General features: G+C 44.0%; 1 protein-coding gene across 1 annotated transcript in view; it reads right to left on the reverse strand.

Annotated features, from left to right (window-relative positions):
- Nucleotides 1-5,373: 5,373 nt before the first annotated feature.
- The window catches only part of SSPN (sarcospan), a 36,912-nt gene continuing 21,354 nt past the window's right edge, over nt 5,374-20,931 (reverse strand). The window contains exons 2-3 of the mRNA XM_044228126.1: nt 16,112-16,198; nt 5,374-9,796 (exon numbers count right to left, since the gene is read on the reverse strand). Coding sequence (XP_044084061.1) covers nt 9,431-9,796; nt 16,112-16,198 — 453 coding nt within the window. The 3' untranslated portion in view covers nt 5,374-9,430. The remainder of the gene's footprint in view (nt 9,797-16,111; nt 16,199-20,931) is intronic.

Raw genomic sequence — 20,931 nt, forward strand, 5'->3', positions numbered from 1 at the left:
GGAAGGGTCTTCGGGGACCCTTGAAAGACTATGAGATCCACCGGGAAGAGAGCGGGCTGGAGGAGGCTGGCCCCATCTCTGCAGCTCCTCTCCCCAGGGCTGCTCTGGCGGCCGAGCTAGATGAAAATGTCACCTAAGCAGACTGGTTTTTTTTTTTTTTTTTTTTTTTCATCCTGGTATATACCCCTGCCTTAGACAGTGAAAACTCCTTGGCAACACCAGGCAGACGGAGCTTCTTTTCATTTTTAATTGAATCCTAAGAGGTATGTTTTTTTTTTTTTTTTCTAGAGGTGCCAGCTTAAAGTAATTACTAGAATTCCCAACTGGGCTAATCAGAGATTCATAGAAAATAAGGTGGAAGAGAAGACCTTACCCAGTGGGTCTCTCTCATTCTGCTTGGAAGGCTCTCACAGTCCAGGGCAGTGGTCATCGTTCTTGGCACTGTGGACCCTTAACAAGATCTTCGAAATAAATCCCTGCCCTGGGAGGGAAGAGAAACTGATTTCCCTCCCTGGGTATCTCTCCTCTGATGACCAGACACCTTCCATTTTCATCAGCTGTTTATCAAAATCAGATTAGTAAAAGAATCATCTGATCAGCACAGTGTATGCCTGTCTCAAGCCTGAGTTACAGATGACTCTCCCACGGGCTGCTCAAGCAGAGTACCGTGACCCACAGATAAACCAGGCTTTGCATTTCCGGCAACTTGTCCTGAACTTATGATTCTCCCCAAAAAGACAACCATCATTAAAGTCTCGTTGTTATTATTGATCTGAGTCAGATAGGTGAGGCCTGCCCCATGGGGGCTGTGGCTCTGTGGGTAAGAGATTGTATATTTCTGATAAGTCAGAAGTCACTAACGGGTTATTTTGAGCTCTCCCAAGTGGAAGACAATGGAGCATTTAGTAGGTTGTGCAGTTACGTAAGACATCTCTTTCCAAACAAAGAGGAGGCAGGATACCCAGCCAAAGGCTTGAGCACGGGAGGCTGTGTGGTCTGGTAGTTCCAGGGAGAGACGTGGGGCCAGGCCTTCCTGGGTTCAGCTACCAGCCGAGACTCTGACTCAGGGGGAGCAGAGCCAAGTCTCTTGGCTTGAGGCGGATAGACTATAAAACCCAGGAGAGAGAAAACCGCAGGTCTGTGCTCAAGGACTCTGGGGGAAAAGCACATTTTGAAAATTAAAAAAAAAAAGATCGCTCTGTTAAGTTACAATTTGGGAATTTTTCAACAAGAAATGAGCATTTTTCTTGCTTATGGCCTGACACGTCCTCTTCTGGGCAGCAGTGTGAAGCCAAGCCAGTGTCTGAGGGTGTTCTGTGTGGGATGAATAGAGAACCCCGGGGGTCTGAGCAAAGTTAGTCAACCTTGGTGAGTTCTCACAAGTAATGCTCAGGGAGCCCAGCATTACCCTCAGGAGCAGAGAGGTTCTGCATGAATTCTTCTTACCCCCTCTCCCCACTTTTTTTTTTTTTTTTTAACACACTCATTCTGCCTTCCACATTAAAATGCCCTCTGAAATCGCAGGAGGAAAACCCCTTCCCTTAGATGTCTGGATGCTTCCCTTCAACCAGTCTGAGCTGAGATTTGCTCAGCTGTAACCAGCAGCCTGTTCAGCTGCAGACCCACACAGGTTCCCAAGCCACAGCCAGAGCTGGGGCTACTGGGAAATGTTCTCCGAGTCTCCCCAGCTCCGTGACGGTGACTCTTCTGGTCAGACAGAGTAGGTGGCTACCTATATGACTGAGTTTGAAGGACTACAGGGCAAGTTCCCCCACCTCCCCCCACACCCCCTCCCCATGCCTCATTTTTCTGGACCTGAAAAGCTTTCTCATCTTTAGGAAAATCCTACTACGATGGAAAGAATATTTATGGGGCTCTCCCTCCTTAAGGTTTTAACCCCCAGCATTTGAGTTAACAATACTTGAGCTGATTGTAAAAGAAATGGGATAGGGGATGGGAGATGGGCAGATTTTGCTGTGGGACAAGGTAGGGAGGGACAGCGGTCTCTTCGCTGGAAGGGTAGAGAGAGCCCAGGAGAGGAGAGACATATAAATCCCAGAAATGGAGGTGGCCTTCTTGGTCACTTTATCCAGAACTGTCCAAAGCAATATTAAAATCTGGTGGTGGGTGGGTGTGAGGGTCACGCTGGGATGGTTGCTCTTACTTCAACCCAAATTAGGTCAAATGGAATCCAGGTTTTCACTTGTGGCTCCCTCATGCGGACCCCAAATATGTTGATGTCATTCCTCCCTGCATTTGCCTGACTGTGTGTTTCCAGCCATTGGTTAAATGGCCATGTTGGGCGTTCCAGGTCCTAAGCTTCTGTATATTAAAATACTGTCAGCTCTCTCTCTCTTTTCAACTGTAATCTAGAAAAAATTAATAAAAACTTAACAATTGACTCTTGCCCAAAAGGTATTTGAGGAGTCCTTGTTTATTTTGTGAGAGTACATGAATTCTATCCTGAGTGAAAGAGAACTAAAAATAATCCACTGAGGGGTGCCTGGGTGGATCAGTCAGTGAAGCATCTGACTTGATTTTGGCTCAGGTCCTGATCTCAGGGTCGTCGGATGAAGCCTGTGTCAGGCTCCACGCTCAGCACAGAGTCTGCTTGAGAGATTCTCTCCCTCTGCCTTTGCCCCTCTCTCCACTCTGTCTCTCTTTAACATCAGTCAATCAATCACTCAATCTTAAAAAAAAATCCACTGAGGCTAGTGACAACTTTAATCACAGAGTTTTCAGATTCTATTTCTTCTGTCTCAGATAATTCACTGTGGCCAGCACTCCACTTTCAGACCTTCTCTGGGTCGCCTGCCTAGAAAGATATAGAGAGACCCACTGGGAGTGGATTGCATGAGATGACAGGCATCTTCTCTGCTCAGAAGTGCACCGGCCCCCTCTGGTCCTTGCGAGTCAGCCCCTTGCTCCCCATAGTCATAACTGCTCAGTCAAGGACAACACAGGGGGGCTGGACAGAAAGCCGTAAGAAGCAGAGCACCCTACCCAGAGAGAGGCGTCGGTCTCAGTCTCCAGGTTCAGAGACCCAGGAACTGCCCATGGACATCTCACTGTTCAGCTCCCTCACTGGGCATTAATCAAGGCACCTCCACAATTCCCAGAAGCAGCAGGTAGGGCCAGGCCACCTCTTGGAAGCTTCTGTCTCCTTCTCCAGTGGGGGTCTGCGTGCAAGAGGCTAGCCCAGCACAGGGGCCACAGATGAAGCTCCAGGCCTCCGCATCCTCCCTGAGCCATCCTGAGAGCCTTGTTAAATACCAAGACTTCATATCTCAGCTGAAATCTGTGCATTTTGGATTATGGCCTTAATATCTGCTTCTCCCCAAGAATAACAGATGACTCTATGTCCCACATCCCTTGGATGAAAAGATCTTTCTGATGACCTTCCCAAGCAAACAAAAACAAAAAAGACTTCCTCTAAGAACCCATGCTTTGGAAGGGATCAATAAACATATATAAATACATGTTGGAAAGAAATAAAGAACAAATGGCTGTCTTCATGCGGGCATCCCTACACGTGAGTTTCATTTTTTACTTGCCTACGATCTGCATTTTAAAAAGTAAAATAGGGGCGCCTGGGTGGCTCAGTGGGTTAAAGCCTCTGCCTTCGGCTCAGGTCATGATCTCAGGTCCTGGGATAGAGCCCTGCATCGGGATCTCTGCTCCGCAGGGAGCCTGCTTCCCCCTCTCTCTCTGCCTGCCTCTCTGCCTACTTGTGATTTTTCTCTGTCAAATAAATAAATAAAATATTTATTAAAAATTTTTTATAAATTTTTATTAAAAAATTATAAATTTTTATTAAAAATTATTTATTTATTTATTTATTTATTTAAAAAGTAAAATCGCCAATACTGGTCCTGTACTTCAGAAAGACTAACTTATAGAGGATGAATCTGTCAAATGAAAAAAATAATTTATAACAATTTATTATAAATTACAAAGAGAGATAGACTCTATCAAGGGAGTAAGTAGATTTCTGACTGTATGATTTCAATAACTTGCCACAAATTTATAAACATTCATATGAGTGTTCTCATATCCAACCTGGAGAATAAAGCTCTAGGTGGTATTTGCTGACTATGCTGAAAAATAGACCTTTTAATAATTCTTGAATGAGAATCAGTGACCCACAGGGTCAAGCATACCAAAGGTGGTTGGTAGTTGGTTTTTTAAAAATAAATGTACATCACAATCTAAAATACAGACAGCTGATAATGTATGAAAGCCCAATAAAGTTTCATTGTAAAATGTTGGGGTTAAGCATGCTTCTATCAAACTAAATTCAACGTGACATGAGAATCAGGAGGAATGTCTCAGTTTCTCCTTCTCTCTGAGAGAAGAACCGAGAAAAGATGGCCACATTTGGGAAACATCCAGCTGTGCAAACCAACAAATAGGGATCCAGCCAGCACATAATTCCATGCACTATCACCAATAAGAGCTGACACTATCTTATTTTAAAGCAGAATTTCTGTTGGCAGCCCTTTGATAATGTTTCTGGATTATGAAAAGGGAGTCACAGAAGGGGATAGCAAAGCAGAGCTATGTTTCTAGTTGGATGTGGGGACAGGAGAAGTGGCATAGGGCTATGCAGAACTTAGCTAAGGATGGAATCAACCAGATGTTTTTTAAGCTCTCTCTGAGCCAGTCACTTTGCTAAGTGCTATTTCATTTAACTTTCCCCGTGTTATGTTTTTCTCCACTCTGCAAATGGGGAAGCTAAACATGAAACGGTTTGTCAAAAGTTATGCAGCCAGAAAACAGCCGTCAGATTTCCACCCCAGGACCTGCAGCCCTAACACTAAGGATGGGAAACCCAGCTCAGAGAGTGTATCCTGAGTCGTGATAACAATCTCTTCCCATTCTACAAGCTTTTCTAACTCAAATAAACAGAAAGAACTACTGCATTGTATGGTATCATCAACTATTTAAATTGCCTCAGAGTTTGTAAGAAGCACTCCTTACATTCAGATTTGAAATGGAATTAGGCTGTCTGTTTTTCTGTATAATTAAATGTAGGATATGACTGAACATGTGGCACTCAAACTTGTATTCCATTCTCTAGGCCAAGCTTTACTTGACATTAACAGACATAAATTAAGAATCAGCATTCTGAGTATTTTCTGCAAGATGTTTTTCAGCTCTGGCTCTCTCCGGCCCCAGGGAGCATTTATAACCTTGACTTCCACGGTGGGTGCCGTGTACCAAAACAGACACAGCCATTGAAACAACGAAGTCAAAATGAATACTAGTTCTCATCCACCTCAACACCAAATTTTCGAAGCAAATACTCATCTGAGAGATTTTATGTATACAAGTTCACGTGTAACACCCTTCAAAATACATCCAAACAAGGTGTTTGCAGAGATTATGAAAATTTTATTAATAAAGAAAATCTGCATATGTGCATCCCCTTGAAAAACGACCACCTCAAACCTGTGGAAAGCACTATGTTTTCTAGTCACTGTTTCAATGCCAGAAAAATGCAATCACAACAACAGAAGGCAGACCAATATTCTTGAAGGGGATAATCATTCGAGATAATAAAATACTAGAAAACCAGAAGAGAAGAATCAAGGTATCCATTTCACAGGCTGAAACACCAAGCCTTCAGCTGAACAAATGTTCCCATTCGGAGTCAATATATTTGGCAGCAGCTCTTTTTAACGCTGCCCTGAAGACTCTGTATCCATTCAGAAACATGACAGAGTTCTTGGAGTCTGGTAAAAACCGATAGCCAGCACAACTGACAGAAGTTAATAGCGACCCAGCAATCGTTCACAGGCAGTCACGAGAAAATGGAAAAGTGGGCTTCGTGACAGGATAGCACCGGTTTTTCAGGGCAACTTTGAAGTTTGCTCCTGATTCAATGACTGCCGCACCTTGTCCTCCAGAACCTTCCTTGGATACCCTCTACCCCACCGTTTACTAACAATCTATAAACATATTCCAGATACAACACATGCAAGAAGGGAAGTACAAGAGTATTTAGAGATTCTAATGTCCCAGCTGTGAATAGAGAACACACATAGCACGGGTCCTCGCTCTTGGAACCCGCTGCCATTGCAGCTGGAAACCCCTCCAAAGAGATCATCTAGACGTTTAATTCAAAGAGGGGGGCACAAAGTCAGGCCTGTTACTTGACTACAGTTTCTAGGGCCCAGCATAGCTATATTTTTAGGCTTGGCTCCAAGGAGCTGCCTCCACAGATTTGGACAGAGCGAGGAAGGCACAGATGGCGGTCACGTGAAGGCACAGACCGATCGAGTGGGCTCGGTTACAAAGTCTGTACATTTAGGCTGCTGTATTCCTCCTATTTCAAGTACTGCCAAGTCCCGGCAGTTTCCCCTCTTTCCAAAGTCTTGATTCATTTAATTCTCCTGAAGGAGGTGGAAGAAGAGGAGGATTGCGCAAATCTTACTGTTTTATGGTTTAGAAGAGACAGTCACCATCTTGGCTCCTTGTCAGATTTCAAATGTAACATTTTGCTAAGTGTAAAGCTGTGTATCTGTTCCTTTTCTGTTGCCGTTATTATAACTTCAATATTTGCAAAACACAACCTCAAAATACTTTAAATCCAGCGCAAAACGCAAAGCAGTTTGTTATTCATGTAACACATTTCTTACACATATCAATACTCAGTTCACAGCAGGGGACTCCTTTCTTGTTTTTTTTTTCCTGTTTTATTTATTTGTTCCTTCTTTCAGTTATGATTATTTTTTCCCTCTTTTAGGGATTTAAGAATGATTTAACTACGTAATAGCAAAATTTAACTACGTAATAGCAAAAATACATATATATATGTACTAGGGATTTTAATACATCCTGATTATTACATTATTACATTATATATATGTGTACATATGTGTGTATGTTACATTATATATGTGTGTATACACACATATATAATGTAATAATCTAATAATCAGGATATACATATCCTGATTATCAAACTTATGTCAATCCTGCCTGGTATACACATATATATAATGTAATTATGTAATAATCAGAATATATGTATCCTGATTATTATCAAACTTATGTCAATCCTGCCTGGTGGCATCATTTAGAAAAAGAAAGCACATAAGCTAAAGTTATTCTACCCTTTGAAATACCCTGTGAATCGTGTGTAAAGCACCGAGCACCTTGGTGAAGAATTTTAATTTTTCTAATATAAGACCTGTAGTGTTTGCTACAAAAAGTTGTTGAAAGAAGTCAGGGTGTGATTCCAGTGGTGCCCTATTCATAGTGATCAGCATTAAATCACAAGTTTCTCACTCTACAGGACAGCTATAATATTTCAGATAAGCAGCCATTTTCTTCCTTACGTAGGAAACTGTCCAGATCAGAATGCATTCAGTTTTTGGTATTGTTTTTTTTAACAGCACAGAGTATTTTTCAGGTCGTCATCAGAATGCTGTAGTTTTTGTGTGTGATCAAACCTCTGCCCCAGAATCTTATCCACTAAGCCCTCCAATGTGAATTCTTGGCCTGAGCTCTTGTGTAGGAAGGCCATTTTTAAAGTGAGTCAATACATAAAAAAGATTTTCACATCTGTTAATCAGGTGTTTTATCTGGAGAACGTAAAAGCTATTTATAATCTTCCAACTGACTTAACGTTTTTCTCTTTACTTGGATATTTATATTGTGCAGAAATTGACACTACTGTCGCAATCAATGGGATTGTTCGACTATCTTCTAAGGCAAACAAGAAAATGCTTTTCTTTTAGGTTTGAATTTCATGACTAGTGGAGTCTATCAGTAGGCAATGTGGAGAGGCAAATTCATGTCCATTATTATCTTGAATCTCTGATTTCACTACAGCATGCTAGTAGAGAAAGATCTTGATAACATTTATGCTGCATGAATTTGCATTCTGAGCTCTGTCCTTAAAACATGGATATTGTTCAGAACTTGATAATAAGAGAGAAAAGATTCCCACCATAGGGCACTTGTGCTTTTTTTTTTTTTTTTTTTAAAGTTGTGGTAACTTAGAAACAGAACAAAATAAAAACTACCTTCCAAGTCAACGGGCAGATGCTTAAATCAGGACTTCAAAACAGGAGTTGAAGTCTCTGGGGGAACTGTGCTTACAAGTCAATAGTAGGATTACAAATCAGATACACTTTTATGAATGGAACGCATGGCCATTCCCAGTCTTCCTCAAAAGGACTTAGCTGCCAAGAGAGATACTCCACAACATATCACAAATGTGCTATTTGTACAAACATCACCCATTACAAATGCTCTCGCTTTTGTTTAAATGAGTATTTTTAACCTGAGCTATTAATAAAAAAAAAAATTTCTCTTCTCCCTTGTCAAGCTTGGCTTTCATAAGAAAGAATCTTTAAGCCTCCTCTCTTGTGAGAGTAATTTCTCTGATGTTGCTACTACGTAAGAACAGCCAGGGCTCATTAAGTAGGCTTCGGAGCATAATTATAATTAACAATTAGGTAGAAATTAGTTTTAATGATTTGTTTTAGATGATAAAATAGAAGCATAATGTAATTATTTTTGAGCCTTCTACATCATTAAGAAGACAACTACCACCAACTTTCAATTATTGAGAAGCAGACAATCATCCAAAGCATTTAGCAAGGGATCCATTCGTGGAGCCAAACTCAGGGAGCTGAGGAGAAAAGGGCCTCCGCCCCAGCCCAGGTGTTTATCGCGCCTTTGCGAAGTCTCTTCCTCTTCTCCTCGGCTCCTTCAAGCTGTTTCATGCCTTGAAGACATCTCCACCAGCTCAACCTGGCTGTTCAGCTCTCTTCCCCCACCCCTGCCTTTCTCCGAGACTTAGGGCAGATCATGGAGGCAGGTGGGAGGTTCTGGAAAAGACGGCAAAATTTACGACATGGGCCTGAAATGCCAACGCGCACTATAAACTGAACTCGCAGGAAAGAAGATAAGACAAATGAGGAATAAAATGAGGACAGGTTTTCCCCACTCTCCGAAACTATTCTGCTAACTGAAAGAAAGCTGAAGATTTTTTTGCTTCTACAGAACAGCCTCTCCCTTTACACCATTTCGGTTTACAAAAGTTTTCATGGGACTGCTCAGCTTTCAGGAAGCGGGGGACAGCTGTAGGAGGGATAAACGCCACACGGCAAAGATAGACATGCTGTTCTTTCCCCGTTCTGTGTTCTTTTAATGTCCCAAAGTCAGTCTGGATGTTAATTTCCCTGTAAGAGTTTTTAAAAATATTATAGAAACCTGAAGAGATGCGTTTATTTCCTAAAAAATACAAAAATATTCATTTAGAACAGTAACTATTAGTTACTGTCAAAAGTTTTTTTTTTCTGTTTTTTTTTTTTTTTTTTTCTCCTCTCTCTTTCTCTCTTTGTTCCTTCCCTTTCTCTTTTTTGACCTCAGCTCGGCAGTGGGCTGCTTCGTCTCCCACCCGTGAGCAAGAACATTAGACCTTTTGCTGCTGACCTTCAGAAGCCCTCAGGGAGCACATTCTGACCCCCACGTAAAAAACCTGGTACCTGTGTTTCCACATCACAAAGCACGCCAGCAAGCACACAAGGCCACAGAGCAAGTTAAGAATCATCTGGATGAGCAAGAACAGTTTGAAAGTGCCTGTGATGCTGGTGCAGTCCGTCACATCCTTGTACACAAAGGTCCTGCTGAGGGGCTCCTCGGAGGGCACCTTGCAGTGACAGGCGTCGAGAGCCGTTCCGCAGGAAAACCGGGCAAGCTGTGAGTAGTGGTGGGCAGCAAAGGCCACGGCCAGCACGCAGACGGTCAGGCCCACGGCACTCAGCAGAAAGTACAACAGCTGCGAGAAAGCAGAACAGAACCTTCCAGTTACCAAAGAACACGGGACAACTCGTGACAAAGCTAATGCATCAAAGCTGGGCTTTCTCTTCTCTCATCAGGAAGGTCCTGAGGGAGGGGCTGTTTTCGCCTCAGAAACGGAGTCCCCAAGGCAGAGGAATTTGATTTGATCGTGAGCAGTCCTTAACCCCTGATCCTATGTTGATTTGCCCTACAGATGTTGGGTGCTTTTCATAGATTGAGCCAACAATGTTAGCTTGATTGTGGGATGTTTCTGGATGTAGCAGCCTGTTCAGATGACTCCCTGAAAGGCAGGCTGTGACTGTTTCTGGACCTCAAAAACTGCTCACCTGAAGACTGCAAAAAGACTGGGAAGTAAAGAACACGTATGCAACGGATGCAACAGAAACACTGTTCTGGCCAGAAGTGGCTGTGATTGACCAACTGGCAATACGGGTTAATAAAAACAGCGGTGTTCAATATAGTGATTGCCAACCTGTGTCCAGGAATGTCAGGATCCCCAGTAAGAGGTTGCTGAAAAAAAATTATGGTTCCAGAAGGTAGATGACTGAATGTCAGCTTCATCACCTATAACCATGTAGTTCCTGAGCATAAAAATAAACCCCAAATGGCCCTTTATAGCTGCCAAGAGATTCTGAACACCATTGGCCTATGTGACAGCCTTGTGATGGAAAAGTCTGGTTGAAGAGCTAAACTCCGCTGCTAAAGAACCATGGAATCCCTGAAGAGGACATTTAGCTTACACCTGAAATGCATTGTCAAAAATTGAGAGTGCTTGTTGACACGGTCACCATATAAAGCATTTTATAGAAACAAGAAATGTTCCTGGGATTGCACTGACCTACTGGAAACGTTTCTCTTCATGGTCCCACCTGCTGAGGGTCTAGATAAGGAATAGAGTCCCCAGCTGTTGGGACTGGTGCACTTGAGCCCTGTTCTTTGTGTGAGATTTGCATTCCATAGTTAAAAGCTGCTCATAGAGCAGTTCCGGTGAAGGTGAACTCCTCAAAGTAAGATTAATTCTACTCATGTCCAGGTTCAGATTAAAGTAGCTCTGAAAAGATTATGCACTCTCTCCACTTCCAGCGATCTGTCATTTAAAATAAAAACACATAACTCAGATTATAAAACATGGGCTCAAAAGTCCTCCGAGTGATTCTCCACATGCTGACAATTGCAAGTGCTTTCAAGTCTTAAACCCAGAATACTTAAAAATGTATTTTTTTTTCTTGTGGGTGTGCATGTGTGCTGATGCCCTAATCATGAGTCTGGTTTTCCTGAAAGCTTGACTGAGGGCATGGGAGGGGAGTGGAAACACTGGCTAAACCATCTTGCCTTCGCATGGCTGCACAACCAAGGGGAAGCCTGGCTTCTCTGGATTTTTCTCATCAAATACATCGTAAACACACACACTACCCTTCCTCTTCAATCACTTGAAGAATCGTCAGTTGAAACCCACTTGTTTCATCTGTGAAACAGTTTATTGCAACATCTTCTATCTCAGGGACACAACAAGGAGAACTTCTATGCAACATGTCTAGTCTCCCTTGGAGAAAGGGAAGCAGATAAATACTAATGGGAACCATTAAAAATTTAAAAAGGAAAGACTGAATATGTGCTATTGAACTCATCCTCTCCCTAAATCTTCAGTGGCCATGCTTTCTGCAAACACGATAGTGCTCAGGCTAAAGAGTATGAGTTTATTTTTGTGGGACTATCGGGGCAGAATATATGAAATATTCTAGGTGGTTCTGAAATCTTTGGGTCTGACAGTCGACTTCCAACTCCTGATACCAAGAGCCAGATTGAAGTGTGCCCACCGGAGCCATGTTTCCAGTGTAGGCAGCATGGAACTGGGAACTATTTGCTTTAGGGATGTGGATACACTGGTGCCTTTACCAGCAGGGAAGGCCCAAATTAAAGGGATAATTTTCCACCTGAGAGTCATCTGCTTAGTAGAATGGCCCCAAATGGAGTTTTCTCTGCACATTTTCTTGCCATCAATGGATGGAACTGAGGAGGTCTTGCAATAACCTTCCTACCTCTAACACACACATACATCTTCAGTAGATTTCTGTAACATTCAGTGGGACCATATCTTTTTTTTTTTTTTAAAGATTTTATTTATTTATTTGACAGAGAGAGAGATCACAAGTAGGCAGAGAGGCAGGCAGAGAGAGGAGGAAGCAGGCTACCTGCTGAGCAGAGAGCCCGATGCGGGGCTCGATCCCAGGACTCTGGGATCATGACCTGAGCCGAAGGCAGAGGCTTTAACCCACTGAGCCACCCAGGCGCCCCGAGTGGGACCATATCTTGAAGCAATGACAATAATCCCTCTTCTCGGGGTACCGGGGTGGCTCAGTAGGTTAAAGCCTCTGCCTTCCGCTCCGGTCATGATCCCGAGGTCCTGGGATCGAGCCCCACATTGGGCTCTCTGCTCAGCAGGTAGCCTGCCTCCTCCTCTCTCTCTCTGCCTGCCTCTCAGCCCACTTGTGATCTCTGTCAAATAAATAAAAATCTTTTAAATAATAATAATAATAATCCCTCTTTTCAATCTGCAAATAATTTGGGTGGTTGCAAAAAGAGGATTCGCTTGTAATCACAGAAATTCATTTGCTGAAATGAGAATTTTGCCTATTTTTAAAAGATCACCTTTTGGCTTAGATATTAAAAGATTTGCCTGAGACATTTACCAAGTGCACAACAGAACGATGGCCAGGAGCACAAACAGGGGAGCCAGACCCACACTGGAATCCTGATTCGCCCCTTCTTAGCTACGGACCTAGTGCAAACTACTCAATTCCATGCGTACCTACATTACTTCACCTTTAAGCTTGGGATGATGATCACCTTTAAGCCTTGGTTATTATAAGCACCCAAAGAGCTGATATCTGTCAAGGTTTTAGAGCTGCGTCTAGTACAAACTAGCACTACTTAAACATTTGTGAAATCCATAAACAAATTACTAAAGACAGAGAGACCTGCCAGTTCTCCAGACTCTTAGGATATCAACTCTACTGGCTTTGTCTTATTCTCTGTCACGTGGGAGTAACAGGCATACTTGGCTCACAGAAAGGATGTAAACACTCTCACATACACATACATACACACACACACACACACACACACACACACACGCATGGCTTGCTCAATCTTAATTGAGCATCTTTAAGATGCTAGAAGCCAGCGAGAGCACAAACAAAAGCCACGCCACTCAGCCCTTGGAAGGTGAATGCACTTCCAACGGGGTGTCTCTCACCCGCTGCGGCTCTGCTTCTCCCACCCTGTGAAAGCATCAGGCCCCGTCAACAGGCGGGAGCCACAGAATCAAATTTCTTATCCGTGTAAGACACGAATACATATTTGATCGCCCCCAAGCACCTCTGCCTGCGCTACAGCTACCATTGCTTTTACTTCAGCTGACAGCAACCAGCTTCTGGGTGAGAATCTGTAATTTAAAACCGAGTGGCTTGTTTTACCTACACGGCACGAATAAACTACCCATGAAAGTGTGGGCGATGACCTTGGGAAAGCGAGCCAATACATCCTGATAGAAGCGGGGCTGGGACGCAGCTGTCTTGCCCGCGTCGGCCCGCGCGTCTGGCGCCCGAACCCAGGGGTGAGAGGGGGGGTCCGCGGGGTGCGGTGGGGGGGGGGTGCGGAGGCCCCGGCGCTTATGTAACAGCGGCGCCCGGCGCGCCCCGCTCGCTCGCGGCCTCTGATGGGTACCCGGCCAGCCTCAGCGCTCCGAGACTCGGGGAGCAGGGCGGCGCGGCTCCGATTTAATGACCCTCCCCAGCGGCCGGAGCGGGGAAGCCGCAGCCGCGGGAGCGGCGGCAGCCCGGGGGCCTTCTGCTCGGGGGCACGCGGCGACCGCGCCTCAAAAGTTCTCGCGGGGAATGAGCCCGGGAGGGCCGCCAAGCACGAGACCCGCACCCGTTTCTGAAAGTCGGCCAGGTGAGCCCCGAGAGGACGGGGCCACGAGGAAAGGCAGGAGGCCCAAGTCCAGGCCCCTCGGGGCCCGCCAAGGCCGCCGGCAGAGCCCGGGGAGAAGGAAGGAGCGCGCCAGAGGCGTCGCCGGGAGGCCAGTGGTCGCCGGAGATGGAACAAGTCCCGAGGCTGTTGCCTCCGAGAGGGAGGGAGCGGTGTCTGCGTGCGCGCGTGCTCAAGCTGCAGAGAGCCGCGGTGATCCCCCCTGAGCGACCGACCGCCCGGGGCCATCTGGGTCTCTAACAACACCGGGGTGTGTGTGTGGGGGGGGGGAATCTGCAACAAAGCTCAGGCCAGGCCATCAACAGGCAGGCACGAAAATGCGGTTATGCTAGTGAGAAGCACCTCACCAAGATGCATTTCGTAACCCCCCCCCCCGCCCCCCGCACCTTGCAATGATGTGGAGGAACAAGGAAAGTCGGCTGTAACTTGTTGTGCCTTTGGAAACCCTGGAGATTGACTGAAGCTCCTTTTAGACCTGAAGATAATATAGCAGGCACCTTAGAGAGCTGGCAACAAGCATCATTAAAGGTCACATTCAGGAGAAGGGAAAAGGGCCTCCGTATTTGTCAATGTCTGTCACAGGTGGGGGGAAAAAGGTAGCTAATGAGATCTTCCTAGTGGGGAATTCTCAACCTGGCTGACATTGGCACTGACTTCTTTATTTTATTTTATTTTATTTTTGTCCTTGCTCCTTATTTTAAGTGCAGGTGTTGAGGTGGCTTCCGGGGTATCCCTGAAGCTGATGCGGGTGCTTCTGCTGGGTCATCTGGAGGGGAAATGAGGGCATTTCACATAAGCTGATGAACCTAGCAAAGAACACTTTTTACCCTAGTGAAAGAGGTTCCTGTAATTTAACAGGGCACTTCTTACTAGGCTTTCTGTCTTTTTTTTTTTTTTTTTTTTAATTATCACTAAACTTTGCATGTTTAGTCAGAGCTCTACAAAAAAAGTAAACATGGACTGATGTCTGCTCTATCTGGCCTTCTTTTAAGAAACACCCTCAGAAAAAGTAAAATTTCCAAATGTAGGCACATCCATGAAATTCTATCAGTTTTTTAAAAATAGAACCCCTTATTTTTTAAATTAGAAAAGTTAGATCTAACTATTGGAGAATATTACAAAATTAGAGCAAAAGACTACAAACTGCAGTTGTCTTCCCACCACTCAAAGATAACTATTTTTTTCTCTGCACTAAGAGCTATTTTTTTTTTTTTATTCTGTAGGATGATACCGTACATTTTGTGGAGCCAGCTTATTTTGGCTGTTTAAAATAATGTGAACATTTTCATTCCATTAATTACTCTTTTACAACACAATTTAAATACACATACATATAAGCATTTTGCTTTTTTATGTCAACCGCTTCAATTATACTGGAATACAAAATATCTTTTCTGCATCTTCTTAATTTCTAAATAAGAGCTGACTTACTCTTGTGTGCTGTTTTCTTGTTTGAACAAAGAAGTATCCAGTTATGTGTTTTCTTACAAAAGAAAAGTAAACAGTGTGAATGGACACAAACACAAGCACACACACATACACAAAACCCTCAACAAACTAACAGTACAGAAACCGTTTTGTTCTCTGCTACAAATAGTTGAAAGAAAATGTAGGAATTTGATTTCTACTAGCTCTGATTGCTGAGTTGGGTGTTTATCTCCCTAAACTCTAAAAGGGTGTGTCTCTGTTTCCCTCAGGAGCAGATTTTACTGTGTAGTGAAAATGCTGAGTACTTGAATTGGTTCCAATAAAATGCACCATCTTTAATGGAAGAAAAAAAAGTACATGCATGGGAAAGACACACACTTGTTAAACCATGCAAATCCCATCCCCTCCCCCCCTTTACCCCCAGATTCTTGGCACAGATCATTTGGATGCACCCAATGTACTTTTTCTGTCTCAGTGATCCCACCTACAAGAGGAAATACACTTAGACTGCCTCATTATTAAAATATTCTAAAAAACCCCCAAGATATGGAAGTGGGAACTCATAGAGACACCTTTTCCCTGCCCAAGTATTTTGCTGAACTGATGAATTTTCAATATTCCTTGTAAGGGCACTGAAGGACAGATTTCATATGCTCTGGGCCAACCTAGTGCATGGAAATTAAGACTTTTAAAAAAATCAGCATTACCTTTGGGGTCTGGAGGAATGCGCTCCTGAAACATTTTTTTGGCCTGTGTAAAAATGCAATTTCTAGAATAATCTGATATGCAACCCCTTAAAAAGCATTCTTTTATTTTGTACTTGTGGGTGTTTTTTCTATGTGATGATAAAAGAGAAAGAACAATGACAACTTACTTTCATAGCGAACTGGATCCATGTCCTTTCGTCAACTTGATATGAGACACAAAGCATAAACAAACCAAGATAGGCCACTAAGCAGACCTGCAAGGGAGGACAGGGACGAAAGGGTGTTATCAGGGACAGTCCTGCATCCTCATGACATCAATCTCAGCGTCTTTCCCCAGTAACAGCCTTATCGAGGTGCTCATTTCATTTACTTATCTGTCTGTGTTCTTCCTTTCTCGGCTTGAGGAACAGCCTTTTTAAAATAGTAAAATCAATTTCTTTCAATTGACCTGGTATTTATTAAGGCCTTTTGATGCGCCAGGGGCTATCCGAGGTCCTTCGGAGTACACAATGATCCTCAGCAAGGGTCGAGTCCAGTCGAGGCCAAGATAAGTGCAGGCGCTATTCTAAGGCAGGGCTGTATATGGAGAATGCCATTCAGAGAAGTACAAAAAGGGGGAAAAATAACATTGAGTCGGGCAATTTAAAAAGACTTCACTAAAGAGGTGGATTTGAAATGGTCCTTGAAAGGGATGATGATAATCATGATAATGATCGTGGACGTTTACTGACTACTGACTTTGTGCTGGTGATCTTCGAAGGACTTTGTACGGATTTCCTCGTGCAATCATCACAAAACCCGAGGAAGTAGGTGCTTATGATCCTCATATTAGAAATGAGGAAACAGAAGCACAAAGCTAGTAAATAAGGAAACCAGCACTCATACGAGGTAGTTTGGGTGAACAGCCCAAGCCATCGCACAGAACTAGGCTGGCGCCAATTGTGGGGGAAGAGTAGCCAATATATAACTCTAGTTGAAATAACAAAATATAGAGCAGAACAGCCAGTTAAAAATTGGGGGGGGGGCGGCGCCTGGGTGGTTCAGTTGGTTAAGCAACTGCCTCTGGCTCAGGTCATGATCCTGGAGTCCTGGGATAGAGCCCCATATTGGGCTCCCAGATTCCATGAGGAGTCTGCTTCTCCTTTTGACCTCCTCCCCTCTCATGCTCTCTCTCACTGTCTCTCTCTCTCAAATAAATAAATAAAAACTTTTAAAAACATCGTTAAAAAAAAAAATCCAGGGATGTAGGATTAATTTAGGGAGTAATGGGACTTCCTTAAAATTCTTTGACCAGACAAATGACATGATTCGAGACATGTTTCAGAAAGATGAGCAGTGGTGTTGGGTGGGTTGGTGGTGAGAATGCCAGGATATCATTTTACTAATCAAAGCAAAATTAATCTTTCAGATGGGCCAGAGCTGAGAAGATGCAGGCAAAGTCAGAGAAAGAGGCAGAAGGAAAGGTATAGTCCAGTAGAATCTGCACATCGTGGCTACAGCATGACTGACAGGAGGACAGTGGCCAGGGAGAGAAAGGAAGTGATCCCCCCATGTCTGAGCACCCACAAAGGGAAGGAGAAGACTGGGAGAAGGAATGACAACTTTGAGAGAAAAAGATACTCAACTGTTTTGTCAAAACAGATTTTTCTTTCTTTCTTTCTTTTTTTTTTTACTGCATTAGAGTTTTGTAAATGTGTTTTAGAGTTTTCTAATCAAATGTATCTATTCACACTTAATTTTGGAAAGATCAAAATGTTGCTAAGTTCTACTTCAGGACAGAAACCAAAAGCAACAGAATTGTATTTTCTGATAAGCACAAGTTTCCTAGAGACAGATGTTGGAAGTGTAGCTGAGTGTCACCTAGCAGGTCAGTAAATGACTGGTTTGGTGATCATTTCTACCCCTAGGGCTAGCTTTACACCCCAGGGGAGGAGAGCTGTTTATTTACCATGCCAACATAGCATTTGAAGGTAATGCTTCTATCCTGTTCTCCCCTGAACATAATCAATAAGTTGCTTGTGGCCTCATAGGTTCTCAAGTTGAGAGTTGTTTGGGTTTCTACTGGGTTGTGAAGCCAAAAGCCAAGCCTCCTTTTAGTACAGGCTTTTCCATCATTAGGACGGCTGATAACTTAACAGTGACATTCCCAGGGGAGAGATGCAGCATGAAAATGCATGAGTATGGCCCAGGTTGGAGAGAGCTGGGTGGAAAACAGAGTGTAGGTAGGACCCAGGGATGCAGCTTTTCGGGCAAAGCACTAGCAGGTGCAGAAATAATGACCCTGAAGTTACGTGTGCAGCCCACAACATGGTGGACATTCCCAGTCAGGGATGGATTTTCTTCTCAAAACTTATTTTTAAAAATGATCTAATTGAAAAAATAAATAAATAAAATCTTTTAAAAAAATGATCTAATTGAGGTATACGTTTGATCAGGCCTGGAGGGGCTTATTATGTATTTTCACATTAAGAATTTATAGCACTGAAACAATAGAAAAAAGACCTCCTTTTTTGTTTGTTTGTTTGCTTATTGGCAACAAACCAGATGGAGTTTTCTCAACTTGCTTCTCTGCAGAGTGTTAAGTCCCTAAGCATGTGCCCATACACTCCTGTTCATGTCTGTCTGCAGGTGCCCGGGGTCCAGCTCTCTCCCATATAACTGTCTTTGGCCCCAGAGGCTGCTGTGAAGTTGGCACTTGGCAAGACTCTCCTCTTTGCCTTCGTGAAAGACACATTCCAATCATCAGGCCTAACTGACCCACATCTTAATCTGATTCTGTTTGTCTTCCTTGAATGAATTTTCCCCCTACGGTAGTATCCACTTCTTTGGAGCCTTAATTTAGGCCAGTTTCCAGCAAGAAGGTGCAAAGGAACATACAACCTCATTCTTGGGCATTTCTCTTAGTCAACAGACAAAACTATTTTGAGGACATACACTAGCCAGACCCTGGGCAAGGCTCTGGGAATTGACAGCTGAGAAGACATAGCCTCAGACTTCAGAGAGCTCTCTGCCAGTGCAGTGGGGAAAGAGACGACAATGAAGTTAGACTACCACTAAGTACTAGGACCTCATCTGCTGTAAGACCCAAGAAGGGTGATCAATCCAAAGGCACCTTGGGGACACTTCCTGAAGGGTGATGGGTTTTGAAGGCTAGGCAGTAATCAGTTGGGAGAGGGATGTGAGGAAGAGTAGAGGACATACTAGTAGGAACAAAAGCATGGAGAAAGGCAGAGTAAACATTCGAGGACTCCCATAGCCCCAGTGCAGAAGACGAGAGAAGAAACAGTGAAAGATGTGTTTACAGAGATGGACGGGAGGTGGGTCACAAACGACTTTTGTTTCCATCGAGGATGTTTGGCGCCGTGGAATGGTACAACCTGCCCTGCGTTTTAGAATGGTCCTTCTGGCTGTGGGCGGATTGGGAAGGGAAGAGCAGCCAAGAAGGCCTGATGCATCCGTGGAGGAAGGTGACTGCCTGAGCTCAGCTAACACAGCTAGCAGCGGGAGAGACTGTGGGTCTGCTGAAGCCACAGGAGGGAAACCAAATCCTTAGGCTCCGAGATGAAGGCTGTAGAGGCGGGAGGGGCCAGGAAGGTGCTTCACAGCAATGTGACTTGAGCTGCCAGGGCGATGGCGCTGACATTTAGGGAGACACAAGAGGAAGAGCAGAATGGGAGTGGAAAATGATGCTGCCCCCAGGGATTCAAGGCTCCGCCGCAGGGGCCTCGAGCTCAGGAAGGAGGTCTGAGTGGGAGTTGAGCTCTGGTTAATCATCAGTATACACGTGAAGTCAGAAACCATCAGAAATGTGAGACCATCCAGAAAGAGTCTAGTGAAAACAGAAAAGAGCCAAGGAAGTGGCCCAGTTAATGAAAAACTTCTGATTCTTTTGAGCAGAAATCATCTCCTACAGACTTCTTACACTTTTCATGGTACATCAAAACATGTCTAAATATTATGAAACTGATAAGCCTTTTGGAGTTGGGGATTTTGCTTTTAGGCCCTTGTCTAGGGTCTTTGTTATAAAACCTGAATACATTCAACACACTTTCATTTCTTAGCCTTCTGCCAGGGCTCCGGAGGCTCCCGGAGGGGGGACCTTCTTTTTCTCACCTACAGATTTACGCGGTAGAGCAAAACTTCTTTATCAGACAGTTTATTGGTATTTAGCACCTTTGAGAAGACTAGTATTTATTGAAACTTAAAACTGAAGGTTTTATGGCCATGGGGAGGAATCCAGACTTCTCATGCCAGACGAAGGGTCTCGTTTCCTGAGCTGGCAGGCCACAGACACCCCAGGAAGACAGGGTGTTCTGACTTCCCAGGCAGGGAGGAGGAGCTCATGTTAATGAGCAGCGAGACCCGCCAGGTCTCTCTGGACAACATTCCTGGATTCTGGGCCAGAATTTCCATTAGATTCAGTGAGGTGAGGCCCATCGAACAGGAAAAAAAGCAGTTATGTAAGGTTTTCAAGAAGGCTTTCGTTGGACCAGACACCCAGGTCTGGGGTGGACAGGTGGTGTCACTGCACACACAGCCAAACAAGAACGGGGTGGCACTAGGGAAAGGACAGGTGGGCTTTAAGAGCCTGGGAAGATTTAGTTCATGTACAGACGGATAACACAAGCTTGGGATGGTTTGTTGTTGATGTTGTTGTTTTTAATGGGAAAAAAGATGACTACTATCATCTTCAATCAATTTTTAGATGCATGTTTCTACAATTTGTTAGCATCAAAATAAAACCCAAGTCCTACATTCCACCTTCTGTCTAAGGACATTCTTTGTCTGCTCAGAGTGAAGGCTGCATTCTCTCTGGTGAGTTAGAGTTAGACAGGGATGAAATGTTCTCTGAGTGTTAGATCCATTTCTAGATGTGGGAGTCTTGAGTCTTGTCACACATTGTCTCTGTTTCCATCAGCCGGCCCTGATGTGCCTGCCGTGGTGTTTTGAAGGGTCGGTATTATGCATCAAGGTGAATGCCAGACCA

Source organism: Neovison vison, chromosome 12 (genome assembly GCF_020171115.1).
Source record: "Neovison vison isolate M4711 chromosome 12, ASM_NN_V1, whole genome shotgun sequence".
Lineage (NCBI taxonomy): Eukaryota > Metazoa > Chordata > Mammalia > Carnivora > Mustelidae > Neogale > Neogale vison.